This window comes from Streptopelia decaocto (assembly GCF_964273445.1).
Source record: "Streptopelia decaocto genome assembly, chromosome: 2".
Lineage (NCBI taxonomy): Eukaryota > Metazoa > Chordata > Aves > Columbiformes > Columbidae > Streptopelia > Streptopelia decaocto.
The window spans coordinates 29,164,451-29,187,408 of NC_138655.1; the positions used below are offsets into that span (position 1 = coordinate 29,164,451).

Consider the following 22,958-nt stretch of genomic DNA (forward strand, 5'->3'; position numbering starts at 1 on the left):
CCCAGGCTGCCTGAGACTCTGCTTCCCTCCTGGCTTTCCTCCAGCTTCTGGAGCTTCTGGACACCAACACAGGAGGGAAAGGATTCATTTTCAGGTATGATCTGCCAGCAGCTCCCCACATTATGTCTGGTCTCTTATTGCTTTTGTTGGAAGCCATGCCTGGTCTCCCATACAAAGTAATAATCTCAGGGAAGCCGCCAGCATCCAGCAAGGCTTCCTCTTTTTCTACCTTACAAGACAATCAATAGACGGGACTCCTCAGCTAGAAACACTTTTTTTTTTTCTTCTTTTTCTTTTTTCAGCTCAATCGACTGGATGTGATCCAGAAGCCTCATACTGAACAAGCCAGATTTTAAATATTATTTATAGGGAAAGATGTACTCTACAGAAATCTATACTTAAGTGAAATAAGTTTCCTGAAGGGGAATCTATGGGGAATAAATGATCAGTTTATATTGTTGAGATTCACGGACAGCTATGACTTTGGTTATTTTTCCCTCTTAAAATAAGAAGGACAATCACTGACTGGCTGGAGTGGGCCACACAGAGAAAAAAGGGGGAAATGGATTCTTAATACAGCTCTTAATGAATGCCATCTAGTAGCAAAACCATGAAATGGTGTTTGATGCATCAGAAACAAAAAGTATTATTTTTTCTGAAAACGAAAACAAGCAATCAATTTTCTGTGAAAGGTGCAGATTTAGCAAAATCAGTTGCTAAGCTACACAATACTGATGGAGCCAAACAGCTGGATTTTCATATATACATTTCAGGTCTCTGTTTTTATGAGAGTGCATAAGGAGTAAAGAGAGATAAAGAAGAAGCAGAGTATCAAGCTAAGGCAGAAAAATGTCTGTTCTCTGGCATACCCATCAAATTATCTTGCTTTGAAGGTGCTGATTCAGCCTGGGGGCATAAGGACAATGCAAGAGTGATAGGTAGCAGTTAATAAAAAACTTAGCTAAGCCACTTTTTTTAAAGCTTGAGTTTATAGTCACAAGGGGATCCTTGGCAGGCCTAGTTGCAAGGGGATCCTTGGGAGGCCTACCCTTCTTATGTCAGATCAAACACAAACGGATATAAATATTCAACATATAAAGTATGTTGCAGCGAAAAAGTAGGTATATTCCCCCTTCAAACTTAAAATCCGCAACTACTTTATGGCAAGCACATTTTAAATTTAATGAACAAAACAGTATGTTTCACTTAAAGGGGCTTAGAACTGCCATACAAGTAATGGGTGACATACAGAAAGATTTAAAGTTGTTCTAGAAGCTAGGTAGAGAGGAAGGATGGAAGAAAAATGTTAAATATTTCAGTCAGGTCAGTGTGCTGCTCCTCAGTGTATTGACCTTATTCAGACAAGGGCAGCCCTGGGAATGAAGCCATAGTTTCAGTTCCCTCCTACTTCCTGCAACCATGAGCTTGACCCTTCTACTGACAGTAAAAGAAAAAGGAAAATCTTTGGAAAGCCTCACCTTTCCTGCAAACCTCACTGAATAAGATTGATTGCCAGCTAAAATTTGTAATCTGGTCCAAGAACATTCTGATGAACACATGGCATGAACTTCTGTCTTCCATCAAGTGCAAAGAGTGTAGTTTCACATAGACTATAAATAATAATAACAATTAAAAAAACTAAACAAGGTAATTCTCCAAACAGGCTGATGCAGAATAGTCAGGAATTCCTCATCTACCATTTTTCTCCAGCTATCACTTATATTCTGCATTTTGCGTATGTCATTTCACCCTCTCATCATATTTTCGTTCCCTATATTTAAGCAAGTGCCATTCAACCTGAACCAGTGTCTAGACCATGGTTTGAATGTTTGGATCATCTGAGGCTGACTGAAGTTCTTGTTCCCAAGTGTGGCTGCAGCTGGGCCTGTGGGATGTGGATCAAATTAAAAAGTTATGATTCTCCTGATTTTTCTGAATGTGAAGTCAATGGGCTACTCTCACAACACCTTCAGTACTCAGCACTGTCAGAGCCCAAACATTTGGACCAAATGTGCTTGAAACCAAAACCAAATGAATACTTGTCAATACCAGCAATGTGCAAGCATTTCTATTCAGTTCACAAAAAGGCATGGGTTAAAAGGAAAGGGGACAAAAAAAGAGTTGTACTACTCTCACTGTTCTTGGACAGACAGCAGTATGGCTGCTGACATTTTACCCTGCTGTCCCCAACACTTCAGGCCTTGATGGGCTACAGCAAAAGCAGAGGGCTCCTAGAACTTTCTGCTGACTGGCAAAATTACTGAGAGTCCTCTTCAGCTATGGAAAAAGGGTATGTTTTCAGCCAGATGTGGGGTTGGGAGAGGTGCAAAGCTGTCTGGAGGGCCCAAAATGATTGATGTGGGGCTGGGAAGCATATAATTGATTTATATTGCTATACTAAGAATGCGTAATAAATTGCTGTAGGTCTGGAGGGACACAGATTAATTAATTGGGGCTTAGGGAGAAACTGGTGCTCTTAGTACCACTGGGCAATATTTTATGCAAATATGTGTAATGTTATGCAAATTAAAAATCTACTGGGGTTTTTGTGCCATAAGATATTGGCAGAGATGTGCCTGCATTGTAAAACAAATTCCCTCTACAGCTACGGCTTGACTAGAATTGGGTGAAGAAGGTAAAAATTATATATTTTCAAATATTATACTGCTTGTAAAATTCCATATTAAAAATATTTTTAGTAAGATGTGTACAAAAGCTTTTTTTTTCCCACATATGCTTATATAAATGTGTATTGGGAAAAATAAATAATTGAAAAAAATACAGTAATGAAACTTTTCGAATTATTCAAAGACCTCTGTGAGTCTGAGCCCTCATCCGGCAAGATGTGTTGCTTGGGAAGAGAAATTACAGGATGCCCATGAGGGGAACAGCATTTCAGGGTAATGTGAGAGGACTGTAATTGCTACACTCTGATATAAGAGAAAGAGAAAGAATCCTGGCTGCAGCTACTAAAATAAGGATCTGAAATATGAGGGCAGTAAAATCCTAATCTTTTCTGACCTGGTGTCGGCCCAGACACACAATAAAGAACCATCAGGGATTAATCATTTGAGGAAGGAATTCAAGAAGAGTTATCGTATTCTCTGCTAAATTTTGCAAGACTTCTCTGAAGATAAAACACTCGGGAATGTGGTGGATGTATGATCGTCACTGACGTACTGTGGTAATTTAAAGTAGAACATAGCTACAGAAGAAGAATGAGATCACTAATGGAAGTTTCCAGCAGCAGTGATTCTAGCAAGTACAGTGCACATTCTCCAAAAAAATGTGATTGTAGCCCTTTGTTCCAGGGTTAATTTCATCCTTAAAAAAAACCACAAAACACTTAAGACATTAAGATGGTATTAAGCTAATGGCATTATTATGTTGTCTGTCTTTTCCTTCCTAAAGACAAATAACTTTATGGCTATGATGGTCAGAAAATTGGGTGCAAATCTGTCTCTGCTTGTCTGGAATGAGAAAGTAGGTTGCAATAAAATAGAAGTTATGGGCCTGATGGGGAAATCTTTTGCTTCTGTAGCAGAGAAAGCTAAACCAGCACTGATCTTATTCACAGTATTTTAATTTTCTTGCAGATTTTCTTACCAGTCTTGTTAATAACTATCTAAATATAAAAAAGACCTTGTAACAATTTTTTTTTAAAAAGACATTCTGTTGTGTAGAAAGCTCAGGTCTCTAAACCCCATTCACCCCTTCATTTACTTAATTGTAAATATCACTGTGAAAAAGCTACTTATTTCTGTTGGTTAAATTAAACCAAGCTTGTTGTTAGGTGGATATTGCTAATCTAATTTACAAAAGTGCTGATACAACAAGAACATTTGTGTAATTTCTATAGATTTGTTATTAATATGGGGCATAAATCACTAGAGACCTTAAAATTAAAAGTCTTTTTTTTTTTTTTTCTTGAATTAATATACTTATGCAAAGATACTGTAGAATCTCTGTCTTTGGAGGTTTCCACAGACAATCCAGACATAAACTCCCAGTCTGGTTTGGTATAACAGACCACAGAACTTCCTTGAATTAATTGTGGGCTGAACTTGGACACACCCTTTATAATACTATCCAATGCTCACTTTAGAAATTGCTATTGAAACTTGTGGTTCCTAATGACCTCACTGTTAAAAATATGCTCTATTTTGAGGTTTGCTTTTTCTCACTTCAGCTTCCAGCCTTCAGATTTTGTTACACCTTTCTCTTCCATGCTGAAGCACTAATCTTCGTGTTAGATATTATACTTAGTCACACTTTGCCTCCCTATTTTGGCATTTATTTTCTATTTTGATATCAATGTCCCATTTTCTTCATCATTCATGAACATCTTTGTGCTATCTACAGAATTTGTCAGTCTTTCAGACTGAGTGAAAGAATTATTAAAAAACTGATTCTGCCATGAACTGCAAAAAACACACACACCTGCTCTATGATTACTTCCCAATTACCAGTCTTTTGAGATTAGTTTTTAATCCATTTGGTGTGCATCACACAAATGTCATAAGACAGTTTCTTAATAATTTTTCCACTTGGAATGAATCAAGTGCTCTGCAGAAGTATGTTACATCAGTTCAACCTTACTACAATACATGGTGTTAAAAAAATGATATGTATTTAATTTCTCAATCACTATTTTCAGTAAAGTCATACTGACATTAGTAACATTATGCCCATTATCATTCATGATTAGTCAAACCATGTGCCAGCAATTTCACTTTTTTTCCTGTAATTTAAAACAGTTGTGACAGGATCATTGTTATGCAGCCTGGCTCTTTTACCATTTTAAATTATTTACATAATGTTCATTTTTTTCTAGTGGGAGTTCTCATAACACCAGTCAAAAGGAGAGGAGTGAGTATAAGGATATGGTTGACTGGGATGGCCAAACTGCACAAGATGGCATTTGCCCCAAACTGATTCAGGTAAAGAGGAAGACAACCACTGGCCAGATTAAACAATAACTTGGAAATTACCAGGAGACTTTTGGGAATAAAATATTATAAATTGGCTAAAGAGAAATGCAAGTCAAACACAAAGATCTGTAGTGGATGGGAGAAGATAAGAGCAGGGCAGATGGGGTGACCCTTCCAAATGTAGTCCCATACCCCAGGCCCTCTGCCTGGGCCCGGCAGCACAGCCTCACCATGGGCACCCCCAGCCGCTGCCTCCAGCTGTTGTTTGCTTATGGCCAACAAGGGGGCACTGATGGACCTGTGCCCTAGGGGTGCACAGTCCCCTCCTGCGGGCTGCCACCCACCCTTGGAGGATGTGGGGGTTAGCTGGGGCACACATGTCCCATAGCAGGGGTGTGCTCTGTTGGGATTAATTCTAGAACAGGATTTAGAAAATTCGGAAGCATTTTACTAAAATTTTGTCAGTGCTTAGCATTGAGGTTGATCTTCTGTTATTGTTATGGGTCATGAATTCTAATTAATTTTGAGTCATTAACGAATCAATAAACAGCTTCAGTCCTGTTTTGGTTTAAACTGTGCAAACTCAACAATTTATCCATGTGAAAATTCCACCCTCCTGAAATTCTTACTGCAGTTCAAGTCTGTAGTGAAGTTAACCTCCCCAGCCGTTAGCAACTGAAAAACTCCTTGGAGAACATCCCTGATAGTTTTTTTAGAAACGCTGGGATGAAAATTAATTTTCACGATTTAAACATAACTGATTTTATAGCTCTGTAATTAATTCTGGAATGGAAATCAAGTCATCGTCATTCTGTGATAGGAATGCATTTGGCAATTTCCAAATACAGAAGAAAAAACTTTATAGAGTTCTTTTGAAAACAAAACAACCACCATCCCACATTTTTCCCAGCAACGCATTGATACCATTCTTTCCTATTCTTGCTGTTTTTCATGCTTATAGTACTCATAAATCTAATCTAATTTAATCTTTCTACATATACTACCATTTCAGATACCTACAGCTTTCTCTGATTGTTCATTTTTATGGTGTGTTTTCAAGCAGAATTTTCATTATTGTTTCTCTTTTGGCAACAATTAAAATAGTTCAATCATTCCTGATCAGATTCATATTTACCTATTTCAGCTCTTTAAATAAATTGAGCTTGCTTATGTCTACTTTGAAGGTTTATAAAACCGGTCTTTATGAGCAGCAATTATACTTGGGACCATCTGTACCTAAGCACCCACTGTATTTTTTTTTCTTCTTTCCATAATCAGTTCTTCTCTATCTATCAATACTGATTTCTTCTGCAACAGGTTCTGGAATTAGGAAACTGCATTTTGTAATAGCTAGATGTTTGACTTGAGTGCAAATTAAGCACAAGAAGACTCGGTGAAGTATCTATTTTCTGTCTTTTTACACAGATTTGGTACCCTTCTCTTTTTCCCATTACTTTATACACTTTATTTAAAAAAAAAATAAAAATCCAAGTTAAATTTCTAGATTCCTGAATGTCACTAAGACATTCTCCTCTTACCCAGATGCCAAGAGCATAATGGCATGTGGACTGACGGAAGCTTTATGGAAGTGAATAAGCTGGCATCTGTATGCCATACTATGGAACTTGCCGTATTTTTTTTTCTGGATATATTAGGATGGATGCCAAGCAATCGTTAGTAAGCACTATTCCTGTCTATGTATTTCAGAAAATGCTTACTGGATGAAAGGTTAGGTGACTAGCCTTCATTTCTGTAGACATAAAGAAATCATATTCCAAAATGAGTACAAAATATGGTAGCCATCATTTCTTCGGGATTTTCATTGTCTCAGCTCACGAATTTTATAACTTATTATAAATTTGAAGAACAATTTGACATTTTCTGCTAGTATCACTGAGCCAGAGGATTCCTGTGAATACTAATGAGCATTTACAGAAATAAATGTATTGTGTACAGTGGTGTTGCAGTTCACCATCAACGTATCTCACTACACGTACACTGTTTACCATCAAAATTTAAAACAGATTGCTTGGAGTACTACTGACAGTTTTTACACAGTCACTAAAAAAAGATGCTGTCTTTCTCCCAAGACCATGGTTAAATCCATTAGTAACTGCAATACCAGGCCAGGTCCTGAACCTATGTCCATGTCAGGCATTGCTTCCAAGACAGTGTACAATTTCAGAGAGAAAAGACATGAAGTTACAACATATTATGATGCTTTACCTTTCTGCTCTGTGCACAATTCCAATTAACTGAATATAAATCATGGGGAGATAAACTTCTGTAGTTCAGCTTTTTACAAAACATTCCTGTCCAGTAGCTTCTGTGATTTAATCATATTGTCAAAAAACAACTGAATGAATCAAGTTTTTGCTTTTGTAAAATCATAGCATCTATGACACCGTTACTACAATAAAAATTGGTTTCATGTGTCCTTTGTTATGCTATGGGTAAGCAACTCAATGGGGAACTGCCAACCCTTTTTCTGTCTCTCAGTAAATTGTGCCCTGAGATCCTGTGTCAGTGCTTTTGCAACACCTGGTATGACCATGCAGTCCTGCAGCTTCGTCCTTACCAGGATGATGATCCCTCAGCATGAACTGAAAGTGCTCAGAATTGCCAAAGCTCCCTGTTAGAAATGGAAGGAAATATCCAAAGCAAATAGCAAGGGAGCAAGAGCTGTTGATTAAATAGATACTTAATAGGGTAAGAAAGTAGATTTTTCTGGAAGTGGTAAATAAAAACTAGAAATGGAGGGATTTATAGAATGACTCAAAATATTATTTCAGGTTGAGTGACTGTATGATGGTGAGCAAAGTGATGATACCAGTGTAAGGAACAAATAAGTTATTCTTCATAAGTATGGCAAATGTTGATAAAAATCAAGGATGTCAGGATGAAAAGGAAAGGGAAAAGTGACATAATGGGAGCATTTTGTCCATAAATTAGCTTAGTTGCTATTAATGCATTTCTGTTCTACTGTTGGTAGAAAAAAAAAGAGTAGGATTTTGTGGGGAAGCTGATATTGTTATTTTTCACTATGGTCAATACATTCCTTATGGAAATACATGCTCACGTACAAGGACTTTATCTAGGATAAATCTATTTTTAAATTCCAGCTAATTAGATTGAAATTGCTACTTCATTTTGCACAACACAAGACCAAAGAAAAAAAATCATAGCTGCTTTGATTAGTTACATCTAAAATATCCAACTTTTTTCTGCCTTTTCTTCCTTATCTGCCTGTGGATTTAAATACATCAAACCCCAAATTTAAGACTAGGAAACAAATAAAGCAGCAGTAAGTGCCAATTAACAGAAGATAAAGACCTTTAAAGTGAGGCTGTAAAAAATCATGACTGCTTTTCCGGCTGCTGCAATGCTAGTCTGAGTGTTGATTTTATCTTGCTGTAATTTAATTGTTTTCATTTAACTTTCCTCTAATAATTTTGAACAGAACCTCACCAAGAAACAAAACAAATCTTAAAAAAGCAAAAAAGTGGAACAGCAGCCATCCTCTTAGCCACACAACTTGCCTGTTTTCCACAAAAGTGGTGGCACAGAGGTCTGGGAAACCCAATGCTCTTTCTATGAGCAGATGAATGGAGGAGTAGGTACATTTATACAGTCCTAAAATTACATTCCACCCTTCAAAGGCAACCGAGAAGCTGATGTGGCTCCCAGTGAAAATGAGTTTGACACTTCTGGCTTAGTGGATAGGTGAAGAAGTCGTGTAAGTGCTCCTGACTTCAGCAAACTCTTTGACATGATCTCCCATAGCATCCTTGCAGCCAAAGATTGGGGGGAATACAGACTGCATGGGTGGATTATAAAGTGGCTGAAAAACAATTTGGACTGTCACTGCCTTGAGTCAGCCCTGCTTTGAGCAGGGAGTTGGACTGGACGAGCTTTAGAGTTCCCTTCCAACCTAAACTATTCTATAATTCCACAATTCTAGGATATTATCGAATCAAGGGATAAAGCTTATCTGAAGAAATCATTTAAAAAGGAAATATTTTTAAGTGTCTCTTCAAATTTCAAGATGTTGAATTATCACAGTGTACAGCTGAGAAGTGAATCATGTCCTGAAATGGCTTCAGATTCTGCCAGTCATGGGTTTTCCTGTCATTTAGTATCTATTTGTTTGTTATCTACTGTTTGTTTCACACTTGTTGTTTTCAGTCAAATTTTGTGTTCCTCGCCTGAAAGACTAATTAAACAGACATAGATTTCACAAACTGAGCAGTGACCTTGAGTCCAGAAACTTAAGCTAGCAGAACTAGAAAACATTATACACTTCCCAAATTACTTTCAAGACTTGAAAGTTACCATCACACTCACTACAAACTCATTAAATTATTTTCCTCTCTCTTTCTTATTTATATGAAGGACCAGGAGCAGACTGAAAGAAAGCACAAGGGACTTAAAATTTGCCATTTAACTGCAAACAGTATGAGAGATGGCACAACAAATTACCACAGCAGTCAATTGTCAATAATCTCTTTTCAATGAGATTTTAACAACTCTTAGGAATGACTATAATCATAACAAAAGTGTTTGGATAACATCAAACCAGTGAACACTTCCATACTTCCATCAGGAAGAAGACTAAATAAACAAGCAACAGAAGTAGACTAAAATAAAGTATTAAAATACAGAAATGGACACAAACAAAAATGAAGTAGTTTAAATTTTTAAGCACACCATCTCACTATCTCAGAATAAAAAAAGGAAAAGAAAAGAGATCTTACTCATGCCAGCAGAGACATTAAAGCAAATTCTGTCCAGCTTTCATAGATATATAAAATAAAATGTGTCCTTTTAATTTTTTTTAAAGTGTAATAAAAGATGCTCAACAAAGTGGGGCATAAAGGAAATTGTCATCAGGCTGATGAGAAAACATGAAGTAGCTTCATTGGTAGCTGGGAGACAAGTTCTAGGTACCTCTAGTGTGGATTTGTTGTGGATATGATTGTACTTCTTTCTGGAATAAACTAGTATATGTTCTCAGCTTTTTGCTGTCTGGTTGTTATCACCTGGTGGGAGAAAGCTCAGGGCTCAATATATCTAAGCTTACATATATGTCAAATGAGAAATTCCAGGCTGGGTTTGAACAAGATCAGTGTCTTCTCACAAATACCTTAAAATTTTCTAAGTAGTAAGAGGTTTTCTGCAAGGTATAGGGGGGCTTCACACAACTCAGAATAGAAGTGGAAATATCCAGCTTTATATTTAAAAACAGACTAATCCTTTCAGTAGGACTTTTGAAAATGACAAGTCTTGCCATGAAAAAAAATGTTCTCATTCAGCTGCCATGAATTTTCTAGATGAGACTAAAGTCAGTCACTTAAATAGTTACAAGAATCAAGAACACAAACAGTGTTCAGTTCTGGGTCACTAAAATACCTAGAAAATTATTTTTATTCCAAACTCTGTTAGTGTGGCAGAGCTCAGTAATACAAAATTTTCCTTTGCGAGAGGGGGGAGCAGTAATATAGAATTTGAGCACCTCATTTGTCAAATCTCCCTTTTTCTACCTGTGAATTTCAGTTTGTCTGTATGAAGTGATGAAAAATAAATGAGTTAATATAAGGTGTCAGTATTATTTTTCCCCCATATACAGGATATACACAGTTTTGCTGATGAAATTGTCTAGCCTTGAAAGAACTGTAGGATTAAGTGTGAAACCTGAGGTAGGGCCTTGATGAGAAAGAAACAGATTTCCTCCACTGTATTTTCCTTAGGTGTGAAGTGAAAGTAGGCTTAAGACATGAAATCAAATCCGAAATAGTAAATATGCCTTTACAAGCATTTCTCAGTTAAGCTTCATAAAAAAAAAAAAAAAAAAAAAAAAAAAAAAAAAAAAAAGGAACATTTGCATGTTAGCTGACCTTGCTGTTAAGAAGGAAAAGAAAGAGAGGAAGAGTGACCCTAAAAGAGCTAAAGAGCTGCCTCCATGAACTGAGAATATGATCGAGTGAAAGATTTTTGTCTTCTACATCAGTATTCTGGCAGGAAGACTATTTTATATACTTTCTTCTCCAAACAGCTGAGTGGTGTCTTGGGAGGGAAAGCTGTTTCATGGGTTTAACAGTCATACTCCAAAAGACAAATAGCAGGGTTGGGATTTGCCTGGATTATGCAATACACTAAAATATCATTAGTCTGTCTTGTTATCCATTTAGTGATGAATGGTAATGGTAAAAACCCACCATACTTCCAATTACAGATTAGAAATATAAATATTGGCAAGTCACATTTAGATGAGAAACCATCTGACCTGTACACTTTCAGTACACTCTGGAGCTGATATGAATTTCTCCATGTCTTTTGGAATAAGGTCAGCAAGTGAAATGTTTTCACATGAGAATGAGAAAGCATAGAGATATGGCAGGCACACACACATATCCAAATGACATGATGTTAGCAGCACAACTCCAGCAGTAAATGATGAGATAGTGATGAAAGTATTGTCAGATGATCAAGAAGAAAATATCAGACTCAGTCCAGATAAGATTCTGTTTGAAGTGAAAGAAGCCAAATGCACAAAAGACAGTCTATCAAATTGAATCAAGCTAGATCAAGCAAAGAAGTGAAGCTGTAGACAACATGAGACCTCCTACAACAACAAAACCAAAAACCGCAGAGCATCCTGAAGATAATTCTTCTTTTTATACAGTACACCCCACATAAGACACTGAGACAAATGTTATGAGAGAACCTATCATGACATTGGTTTAATCACTGCATGATTCTCTGACAGTTCAGAATGAAACATTATAGAATAGCTATACAAATTTTAATGATCCCAGCAGTCACTGATCAAAACAAGTATATTTAAGACAAGTTACATGTTCTTGTTTACTACAAAAGAAAATAGTTTTTGTAACTTCTTCTAGAGCTGCAACAGAAACAGAGCATAGTTATGTTCACATCAGGAAAGAAGTACTGGATATTTCTTGCTAAAAAATAATCTAATCACCATACACACGGAGCAAAGGCTGAAGTACTAGGAACTTTGAAGCAACATTGTTTAAAGATTTTGAAAAGTACATACAAAATTACAGTGGATATATCAGACCTATGAACACGTAAATATTTGTTGCAAGCAGATTTGAGGGACTTACATGCAGTGTGTTATGAAACCCCAGGATGAAATAATGAAAAATGTAGCATTTAATGCAGATGAAACCCTATGCCATACACAGACATCAAGCAGCAGAGAAGGACACAGAAAGATTGCATAATAACACCTTGTCAATGATTTTAAAGATGAGCTGGCTGTGAAGAAGACTAAGTGAATCCTAGTATGCATCTGTATACAGCCTTGAAGGAAAGCTTTTCTTACAATAACACTTGCCAATGGCAAGCAATCAGATCATTATTCTCAGCATTACAATGGAAGAAATACTTAATATTTGCATGAGCTGACATGAGATGCTCAGAGTACAAAACCTTTTGCCAAGCACAACTTTGCAAATTTTAGTTTATCATAGTTTAGGAATATATGAAGAATTTCACAGGAGGAGACCCCAAGGAATAAAAAGTAAACCTTTGCTTTTGTGAGTTCATCTCATAGATAAACTATTTCCTTAACGTACACCTGACACTTTTCTGAATATGAAAATGTTTAAGTTCTGTCAGAAGTCTGATCAAAATTGTAGCTTTAGTTTTCATGAGTTAGAATAATGAAGTCCCACTAAGATGGAAACAGAACATTTTGTAAGATTATTCAGTCATTCTTATTCTAGCTATTCTCAATCTTATTAAATAGCTCATTCCATTAAAATATGGATTTTTGTGACATGATGAAACTTTCAGCTTGCTCCTCTGGAACCAACATACATCAATTGTGCAATGGTGTCCTGCCCTCAATGCAAGCGTGATGATTGTTAAAAATAACCATTTCTTCCGTTATATGGGTTTCTTTATATGCATGGATAGTACCTGAAATTGTTCATGTCAACGTGACTGTAGGATGAGAAAATGCTGATTAAAAACCTCCACAACACACAGGACTATGGAGTGACAACAAGAGTTAATCACCTTTTTGTGTTCAAGAGCATAAGGAAAGACAACTGCATTTTACTGCTGCAGCAGTCTGCTGCAATGGCTATAGACTGTAGCCACAATGAACTCACTGATGTAACAACAGAAGGTATAAACATATTGGGAGATGCCAAAATATGAAATGGAAATGGACATATGGAAATTATCTATTATCAGAAGAATCCCATGATTGTATTCAAGATCCTCTACAGTAAGACTTGACACTCGTGTCTGCCATTACACAGGCTGCACCAAGACCACAAGCACATGGGTAGGCATCAAGCTGGAGACCTGTGTGGTAGATTTAGACAGGTTTTCTGTTCCTGCATGCAGGACTAGGCTGAGACAGGATTACATTGGTTCCCAAATACAGGAACAGATTGAAATAGGATTAAAGAGTCAGTTCTAGTGGGTAAAATTTAACAGCCTCTGAACTATGCTGTAAAAGGTTAGTTAATAATTTTTCAGAAGTTCTGCATTATGTTGTTCATGTCTGAGGGCTGCACAGTCAGGACATTGACTAAGATTTGATTTAGTGAGAAAGACTTTAATAATGACAGCACAAATTGATATTCCTAGTTTGACTCTAGGTTCCTGAGATAACTAAGCCATTATTTTTATCATGACTACATATATATGATTCTTGTGAGTTTTGTTTGTTTGCTTTTGTAAGAAGGCCAGTTAGTATTTAAACGTATTCTTTATCACTACTCTATGTTATGTTCAACATAAAAAATATTGGATCAAATAAACTTGGCCGTGACATTGTCAGCTATTTTACAATAGTCATTGATCTCATTTGAGAAAGCATTTAGCAAATAGTTAAATGCGTTCAGTAAATTTAAAAGTAATCTCCACAATAAGCCAACATCTATGGCATCTCAAGTATTTTATAGGTTTGTGGATAGCTTTATGGATAATTTCCACTGATTCAAGTATTTGTTTATTAAACATCTTTTTGGTTTAAACTTACATGATAATGGTAATTCCTTTTCAGCATTTCACATTTGTGTTTTTGCTTAAACACTCTTCAGAAAAAAGTGGATTATTACATCAGAAGAATACAAAATTCTTTGAGGTACAATGTTTAAGTGTCAAAAACCATTTCACGCTACTGAATGAAGGCTGATAGCAGAGTTAAAACTGAATCACTAATTTAATTTTGAATTTCCTTTCTTAGTGTACCATTGGTTTAAAGAAAGCTCAGTCATCAAGGAAATTTGTATAGATGTGTCATTTTTCAACCTAAAGTGCATTTTTCACAAATGACCTCACTAAAGAAGCTAAGTATTTATTATTTTGAAATACAAACATTCATGACCTAATTACCGTTTTCTGGTTTTCATGTTGAGGTGAAAAATTTATTCACTCCGAAAGTCCTTTTTCTGGAAATATGGAGTTAAGCCTCTCAGTGTTGCTAGACATCACAAATATAAACCAGAGAAGATCAGTTTTGAGTAGAGGAAAGGGAAACAAAAGGAGAAACAGTCCTGTTGTCACGTCAATTCAATTTATAACAAAGGTATACGTTGAGGCTCTCTAAAGGCTCTCTTTGTTACCTGCTGTTGTCCTTTGATGTTTTCTACTGGGCAGTCATCACTTAGTAAGCCCCTGCAGGGCTTCTGTGCTTCTCAGAAGGATGTGCAATAGAATATGTCACCCAAAATAATTATCTGCAACCACCATCTTACCTTAGGCTGCATGTCAGTATGCACCCACTTGGTACTCTGAAACTGCATCTAATGTAGAGTTGAAGGCAGATATAAGTGAATAATATTTACAGCAACAAAACAGGACTGAAGCTACAGTGGAACTAATTTATTAGTTAAAAAGGGAATCAACTGAAGAACTAACATGTATTTAATACTCCTGGTACTGTATTCTTTTTGCTTTTTCTCAGCATCCAAGAATGAAATTCCATGGTGCCTTAAAGAAAGCAACAGAAGACATCGAAGTACAAGCTTTGCAGCATTTAACTTGCTTTCTCAAAGTGCCAGTGAGGTGGCTTGGCTCCTATTCTGGTGCAAATCAAAACATATTCTGAGGTTAAAGGAATTATGTTGTTTTAAAAATATGAGTGAAAGAAGAAAAAAATAGGTTAAATAATTATAATATAAAAGGCTATGAAATATAAACCAAACAAATCAAAGAGACATTATGATGTAGAAGTTGCTGTGGTAGCTATACCAGAATTTTAGATGGAAGCTGTTACATACATTTGCCAAATACATAAGGTAAACAGGAATATATAATATAAAGTTAAATGCCTTTTACATGGTATTTGGCTTCACAGAATTCATATGTGCTGGAATGGACAAGAGTTACATAACATTGCTGCAACCCTTGTGAAGAATTAGAAAGACAGGAGAAAACATCAGGTGAAGAAATGTGTTCTCCATCAGGTACTCAAAAGTTTCATTATTGCTACAGCTCAGTCCTCAGCCCACAGCTGTGATGAAGGGCTTGTGCCATTTGCTATGGAGCAAAAAGGTCTCTTGTCCCTCTCACTGCAGAGGGGTGGCATCACTCTTGGTAAAGCTCACTGGCAAATTTGGTATTTTCTCAATATAATTCCCATTCACTCTACCTTTTTGCCTTATGCAGCAAGGAGTTGAATATGGGGAAATGTTTTGTAACTTGTAGGTGTGTTTAAATGGACGAGAAACTTGAGCTGGTACAGCAGAGGGGATTGTGTGGTTGTGTTCCCATAACTTGGAACATACAGTTTTGCCATAGACCAGCTTGAACATTTTCTTGGCTCCAGCCTGAACTAATTCACAAAATAATCACTGTGAAGCAGACTCCTGTGCCCAATACTGACCTGGCCCTACTCTGCTGTGGGCAGGGAAAACATGCTATTCCCATGAAGGTATAATATAATTTCAAGAAACCACACCAAATTTCACAATAATACCAATAAATTTCTTAAGTATGGTTCCTTGTGGTCCTTTATAATTTCTTCCCCACAGCTTTTCAGAGTATGTTGCACTTCACGGAACAGAAAACTTGGAAGCAACCACACAGCTCATGAAATCCACTTCCCTGAGGTTACAATATCCACAGCATGGCCATTACACATCACTGGCCACCAAACACATGAGTAGGAGCTTAAGAGTTGTCCAAGGAGGCTGGCAGGCCAAGTATAATGACCTACAGGAAGCTGGCAAGACTGAGGGCACTGCCGACACTTTAGATTTGTACTTCTCAGGAATTTGTTAAACATAATGCCTTGTTGTATACTTATGGAGCCTAACACTCTGGGACTCCACCTCAAAAGAAACACTTAGGACTCTAATGCACACAGTTAATACAATTCCATTGATGACAACTGGATGGGAATTGAAGCAGTATCTTCAGTGAATTGGGCAGCACTCTACAGAGCTATAGGAATTTACAAGTTCAGCGTTTAATTTAAGTTACATACATGGGAACAGTTTCTGATTCACAGGTAAAGCTGCTGTAGAGGATATCATAATTTTTAATGACAGGACTCCATAGAAGACAGGAGCTAACATTAATGGTTAGTTTGTCAAAACTGAAGGAACTAATGAAAGAACTATGAAAGAACTAACGTAGATTAATAATGCGGTCTAAATTAAATTATTTCTTCCTTTGTGAGGTACTTAGTACTAGAGCATACAGTAGCATCAGGCATATACTACAGGATAATCTTTTTGATAATCCTTTGTTCAAACAGCTTTCCACAACTGGCTACCATCCAGCCCTCATTATATTACTAATAAATTCTAATTCCATTTAAAAGAAAAATCAGCTATGCTAATCAAGTTTATTTGTACATCTCTAAAAGCTTTTTCTTGTCCCCTTTCCATTCCTTGACTGGTGATACAAAATCACGTGTGTTCTATTTATTTCAGAATGCAAAGCTCTCAGGACAGAGAGTAGTTTCACACTAATGAGCCTACCTGTTACTTCCTTCCATTCAAATGTACAATTTTCACATAAGTTATTCTTCTGGGTCATTCATTATTTTGAGGTGACAGTTAATGTCTATGGCTAATAAAAAGAGTTCATAGAAACAGTTTTTGTAACAAAAATAACCACTTTTACAAAGTCATTTCCTTTGTCGAACAGTACCAATGACAAGTCTATTTCATACACAGAAAGAATAAATGAGGTATGGAACAGCTAAAAGAAAATTTCACCCTGCTTATTCCTTATCTTCCCAGATGCAACAAGATTTGGCAGAACAATCAAAGTATTTTAAGATTATGGAGTTAAAACTTAGTATTGAATAAACTTCCTGTTATTATTAAAAGATTTGAATAAACCAAGTAATTATTGGTCCTTTAATTTATTTTACAACAACTTCACTTACCTTCCATACAAAGTACTATGAGTAGAGCAAGGGCATCTCCAAAGCACTTGGCATATTACAGATGCCACAAGAAATACTAAAAGAGACTTGCAATAGTAGTCATAGTAATAACAGATCTATTGCCTTAGGAAAACACAGTTTAAAAAATCTGGTCAGACCAGTGTGCAAGGAGCTGTAAATAATGCACTGATGGCATCACACGGCCTATTGCTCAGAGACCACCGCTCCAGGAAACATCTTATAATAATGCCATCCCACAGACTGACTTTGCTGCCTTGCTTTTATCACTTGAATTCTTTTTTTCACTCATATATGTAACTTTTCCTAAAAAAAAAAATTGTAATCTTCCCAAAAAAGTAATTGGATTTCTTTAATCTGTTTTTCTTTTGAATCCAAAATACAGGGGTTATATCTTGGTTTCAGCTGGGATAGAGTTAATTTTCTTCCTAATAGCTGTTATAGTGCTGTGTTTTGGATTTAGTATGAGAAAAATGTTGATTATATAGTGATATTTTGGTTGTTGCTAAGCAATGCTTTTACCAAGTCAAGGACTTTTCAGTGAGGAGGCCAGAGATGCACAAGAAGCTGGGAGGGGGCACAGCCAGGACAGCTGACCCAAACTGGCCAAGGGGATATTCCATACCATCTGATGTCATGTTCAGTCTATAAACTAGGGAAAAGTTGGCTGGGTAATCACTGCTTGGGAACTGGCTTGGTATCAGTTGATGGGTAGTGAGCAATTACATTGTGCATCACTTGTTTCTTCTTCTTCTTCTTCTTCTGCTTATTATTATTAATTATTATTATTATTATTATTATTCCTTTCTGTTCTATTAAATTGTCTTTATCTTAAACCACAAGGCTTAACTTCTTTTTTTCCGACGCTCTCCCCCAGCCCACTGAGTAGGGGAGTGAGCGAATGGCTGTCTGTGGTGTTTAGCTGCCTGCCAGGTTAAACAGGCTATAAAACTCAAAATTAATGTTGAGCAACTGTGACAAAACAACAACCCATCTAACACAAATACTTCAATTTCTACGAATAATCAGAAAAACAGATACCCACAGCCTGAGAAACTGAAAATGAGTAAGCCATATCCATTTTTTGTGACCTGTTACAGCCAAAGCATCAGCTACCCTTCACCTTTTCCTGACACAACCATTACACACATGGGCTTGGATCTGAGAAATACAGTTCAGAGGTCTAGTGAAAGATCTCTGGCTCCTACCAAACATCTTGCTGTACTATCCATCATTACTATATATATATGACAGATGGGATTAGTACTGTACTCCAGATGATTTTGTCATTGACAGACACCATATCTAATTGCAAATAGCTTTCAGAGGTAACACTTACAATAAGAAACAACCAGATTCATGACAAAGCACTAGAAAAAAAAAAAGTTACACTTGCTTTTTAATTTGGCGTTCAGATGAACAATGTCTGCAACAGTATGTGGGAATGACTTCACCCTAAGTTTTTGGTAATAAACTTCTCTAAATGAATAACAGCATTACGGTTTGATTTGGTAGAATTTCAAGCACTAACAAAACTCCTTCTTCTGCTACTGTATAAAATCTAACACACAGTTGGGCTGGATGTTATTTTAGATTAATTGAATGCAAGATAACAGCATCTATTAGATTGGTCTTGTATTATATTAAATATACCAAATAGAGTCTAAGAGAAAATATTTATATTTTCCTCACATAAGTCATCATGTTCACTACAATGAGATTACATAGAGAAGTATAAAGTAGTCAGAAGTAATGTATTTAATAAAACAGCATTTTATAGTAGAAAACATTTTGTAATATATAAGTAACATCTCGTACTTTGAAAATTCTGCCAGACCCAACATCCTGGAAATAGATGGAACAATGGCAAAACAAACTTACTAGCCCCCAAGGTACCACCAGCAGATGATATTTCAAATAGGAAAGGAAAGAGAAAAATATATTTCAGTGGTATGAACAAGCCCTTACCTAGTGGCTGCCCTGCGATGATCCTGGCATTCTCTCCTGCCACTGCAGCCCTGGCGTGCCTCTCGCTCATGTACTGTACAAACGCATAACCTTTGTGCACTGAGCAGCCAACTATTTTCCCATACTTTGCGAAGATCGCTTCAATATCGCCTTTTTTGACAATGGCTGTGTTCAGATTGCCAATGAAGACTCTTGAGTTGATGGACTTTGGGTCGTTCTTATTGGTGACATTGCTGGTCTGTGTTTTGCCGGTCATGGTTGGATCACTTGGCTTTAACCCTTAAATAAAGAACAAAGAGAACTATGTTTCAAAGCATTCAGTTACTCCTCACTATGGATGATTTTTCCTGCAATAATTCACTTTTCATTTTTCACTTAGGGTGAATCTAGACTTAGAAGAGCTATACTTTCTTGAAATGATTAGCAATAAAACCAAGGTAGCACATTTTAAAATACTGTTCATAAGTCATATTAAAACTTCTTATTTTTATAGATCCAAAATATAACAATATATCTCTTAATATAATGCTGTGATAGTGGAGCTTTACTGCAATCATACATGGATTTCTGCTTAGAAATTCAGTATTGACTTTTTAAGTACCTAACCATCTAGAAATGCCAAAGCAAGAGGATGAATCATTATCTTACGCCAAAGAAATGAACATTCAAGGCCATGTAGAGAACAAACTCTAACAATGAAAGACAACTGTGCTTTTGTTTGGTAAGTGTCAGCCAGGGCACGTTTCTCAGCAGTTAAACTTCATTGACCATTGTGAGGAGTGCAGAGCAAATAACATACAGTTCTTTACTGAAATCAATATGTTTCTATCAGAACAATTTTTCCTATTAATTCGATACAAAAAAGAAAAGAGAAAAGACAGAGGAAGCACAAGTGGCTTGTATTCCTAGAATTAAAAAGTATGAAAACAATCTTCCTTAATTATAGGAACACATATTTGCTTGCTGCTGTGCTCTTTCCTCTGAGGTTGCAAGTATAAATGCATCCTAGCATATCTCAAATGGAAATATCCACGTTATTCCTGGGAAAGACTTGGCAAAAGGAAAAAACCAACATTTTGTGGTCATATAGCCTCCCGCTTATGAAGTGCACCTGATTTCGTTAGCATGTATGCAAATTACACCTGCCAACAGCTCCCTCCATTTACATTGATTTGCTTAGATGGAGGTGAAGTGAAAGAAATTGTCCCATGAGGCTGCTGGGTTTTCTATATATATATATATTAGACAACAGAAGAACATGCATACCTCTAAGTAGTGAAAACTTATTTTCTAAGAAGCAGGTCATTTACACAGCAGTCAAATACAGGCCATCTCTTACAGCTAAGAATTATGTGACTATTTTTTAACCTGTTCATGCTTTTGATCATATCGCAGTAACAGCTCAGGCAATAAGAGAATCCAGTTAAATACTGCTCACAGTTAAAGCTCAGTTCATTTCTTAAGATGAAAAGGAACAATGACCTCTATTCTGGACACCTAAAGCTTGACACTAACTACCAGAAGTTTCATATTTTCAATCAAAAGCTACCATATATTAAGCTAGACTAACAAAAAAGAAACCGTTGTTACTGAACTCCGCACAGCTCGTGGTGAACAAAAAGGCCACAGCTGCAGCCATCCACATTTTGACCGTCTCCATCACGCAGGATCCAAACCCCACCCTTCAGGTAAGAACCCACAATGGAGACGTGTGGCGAGTCCTCCCGAGTCCTGGCTTTAGTAAAAGTCCTCTGCTTTAGTAAAAGAATGCATGCAGTGGAGCTATCAGTGAAATAGCTTTCACTTGCTTAACAACATAATATGACACATTCATACTATGATGCTTAGAGAAAACACTATAGAAAAGAAAAAACATGTTTTCTTGTAAGTTTATCAATTTTAACTACATTCTGGAAACACAAGATATTGTATACATGAACAAATTTCATTATACAAAACCACGAAAATTGCCTTGACCAAAAGCCTCTGAGCTTTATTATATAACAGGCTCAATACTGTGTATTTCTAGATTTCTGTGGAGACAGTGTATGTTGAAGTAATGTCTATATGTAGTTAACTTGAACATTGCCAACAGTCATAATAGTACACTTGGTACCCTAATAGTTAGAAGACAAACCACCTACAAAACATAAATATAATGCACATTGAGCTCCATGTTGGCATAAAGTAGACTGCTGAAATTATCTAAGAACTAGCAAGTTTAAACCCATATTAGATATATATCTGTATTTACAAAGGAGTCAAAGTGACAATAGCATAGGCATGTTATTATAGCTTAATTGAAGAGGTAACACGGCAGAGTAGCTGGGCATAAGGAAAAAAGTTAATGCAGTCAGGCAGCTGGTGAACAGGGAATCGTCAGTATCCCCTGTGGTGTGAAAATGCACAACACTTCAGTGTGCAAACACCACTTCTGTTGGGAAAACTTAACATGGGCAATATTGTGTTCATTTTTGTGAAGATCCAGTAGAAAAGCTGTATCTGTCCTTATATAATTCTTAGCATGTTTTTAATGCTGTCTGTGTATATTTATCAACTGTATAACTGAACTGATTTTACTAAACTCACAATGTTTCAAAGACCACTGGTCTAGAAAGCAGGAGACTTAGTGAGTAGACCTGTCTCTTCCACTAGACTACTGTATGACTCCCAGTAAGACACTTGTTTGTTCCTTCATGTCAACTTTTAGACTTCAGGGTTTTGTGTTTTTGTTTTTGTTTTTGTTTTTTTGTTTGTTTGTTTCTTGTTTTTTTTGGTTTTGTTTTGGTTTTGTTTTGTTTTGGTTTTGGTTTTTTTTTTGTTTTTGTTTTTGTTTTTTTTGACTAAAAGCTGTCTCTCAGTGTATTTTTATGTTTGGGCACAACCAACATACTACTAATAAAAATGTCAATGGGACAAATTCTGCAGAAAATTTTCTGCCAGAAAAGTCTTGCATGAAAACCGTACATAAAAAACCTCTTTAATTATTACCATCACAACTGTTTTCAAAATACCAGAGTACTACACTCTCTATTTCCTCTATTCTTCAACCATTTAACATGGGATTTAGTGAAATATTAATTTTTTATTTCACAAAAATTATTTTTAACCCAGTTTTGCTACACACTAATTTAAATAGACTTTGAATAGGACATTGAATGTTTTTCTCTTGTAGTTGTTCTTTGCAATGCAAATTTATGATATTTTTATAACACAAAGAAAAGTAGTTGCCTGGTGGGTTTTCTCATATTCAAATGAGCAGTCAGGAAAACGTGTTGCAGAAATTCAAAGAGTGAGCATAATATTAACATGTGAATAATTGAGATTTGATTGCCTTGCTGGTCGATGTACAATACTATTGTGAATATTTCATAAAAATGAAAGATCTTTATTGCAATTAGAAAGAACTTATGGTAACTTTTAGACCTCACTTACAATTTGCATCTGTGAATACTGAATTATACTCATCTTCTCTGATCTATCAGCAAAATCACAAACATTGTAACTCGTACAATCACAGAAAAAAATGAAATAGTGAGAGAAACATACCTAAAATTATCTAATTTCCTTGCAGCCTTTAATAAGGTATCTTCTTAATTTCCTATTATTGCAGTGACCATTTTTGGTAATAAATATCCTCTGTATGCCAAACA

At 36.2% G+C, this 22,958-nt stretch overlaps 1 protein-coding gene across 1 annotated transcript in view; it reads right to left on the reverse strand.

The window, feature by feature from the left end:
* Positions 1-19,561, reverse strand: part of RALYL (RALY RNA binding protein like) — a gene marked incomplete at its 5' end in the record, with an annotated part of 185,647 nt that extends 166,086 nt beyond the window's left edge. The window contains one exon of the mRNA XM_082045576.1: positions 19,306-19,561. Within this exon, the coding sequence (XP_081901702.1) occupies positions 19,306-19,561 (256 nt within the window). The remainder of the gene's footprint in view (positions 1-19,305) is intronic.
* Positions 19,562-22,958: the final 3,397 nt, after the last annotated feature.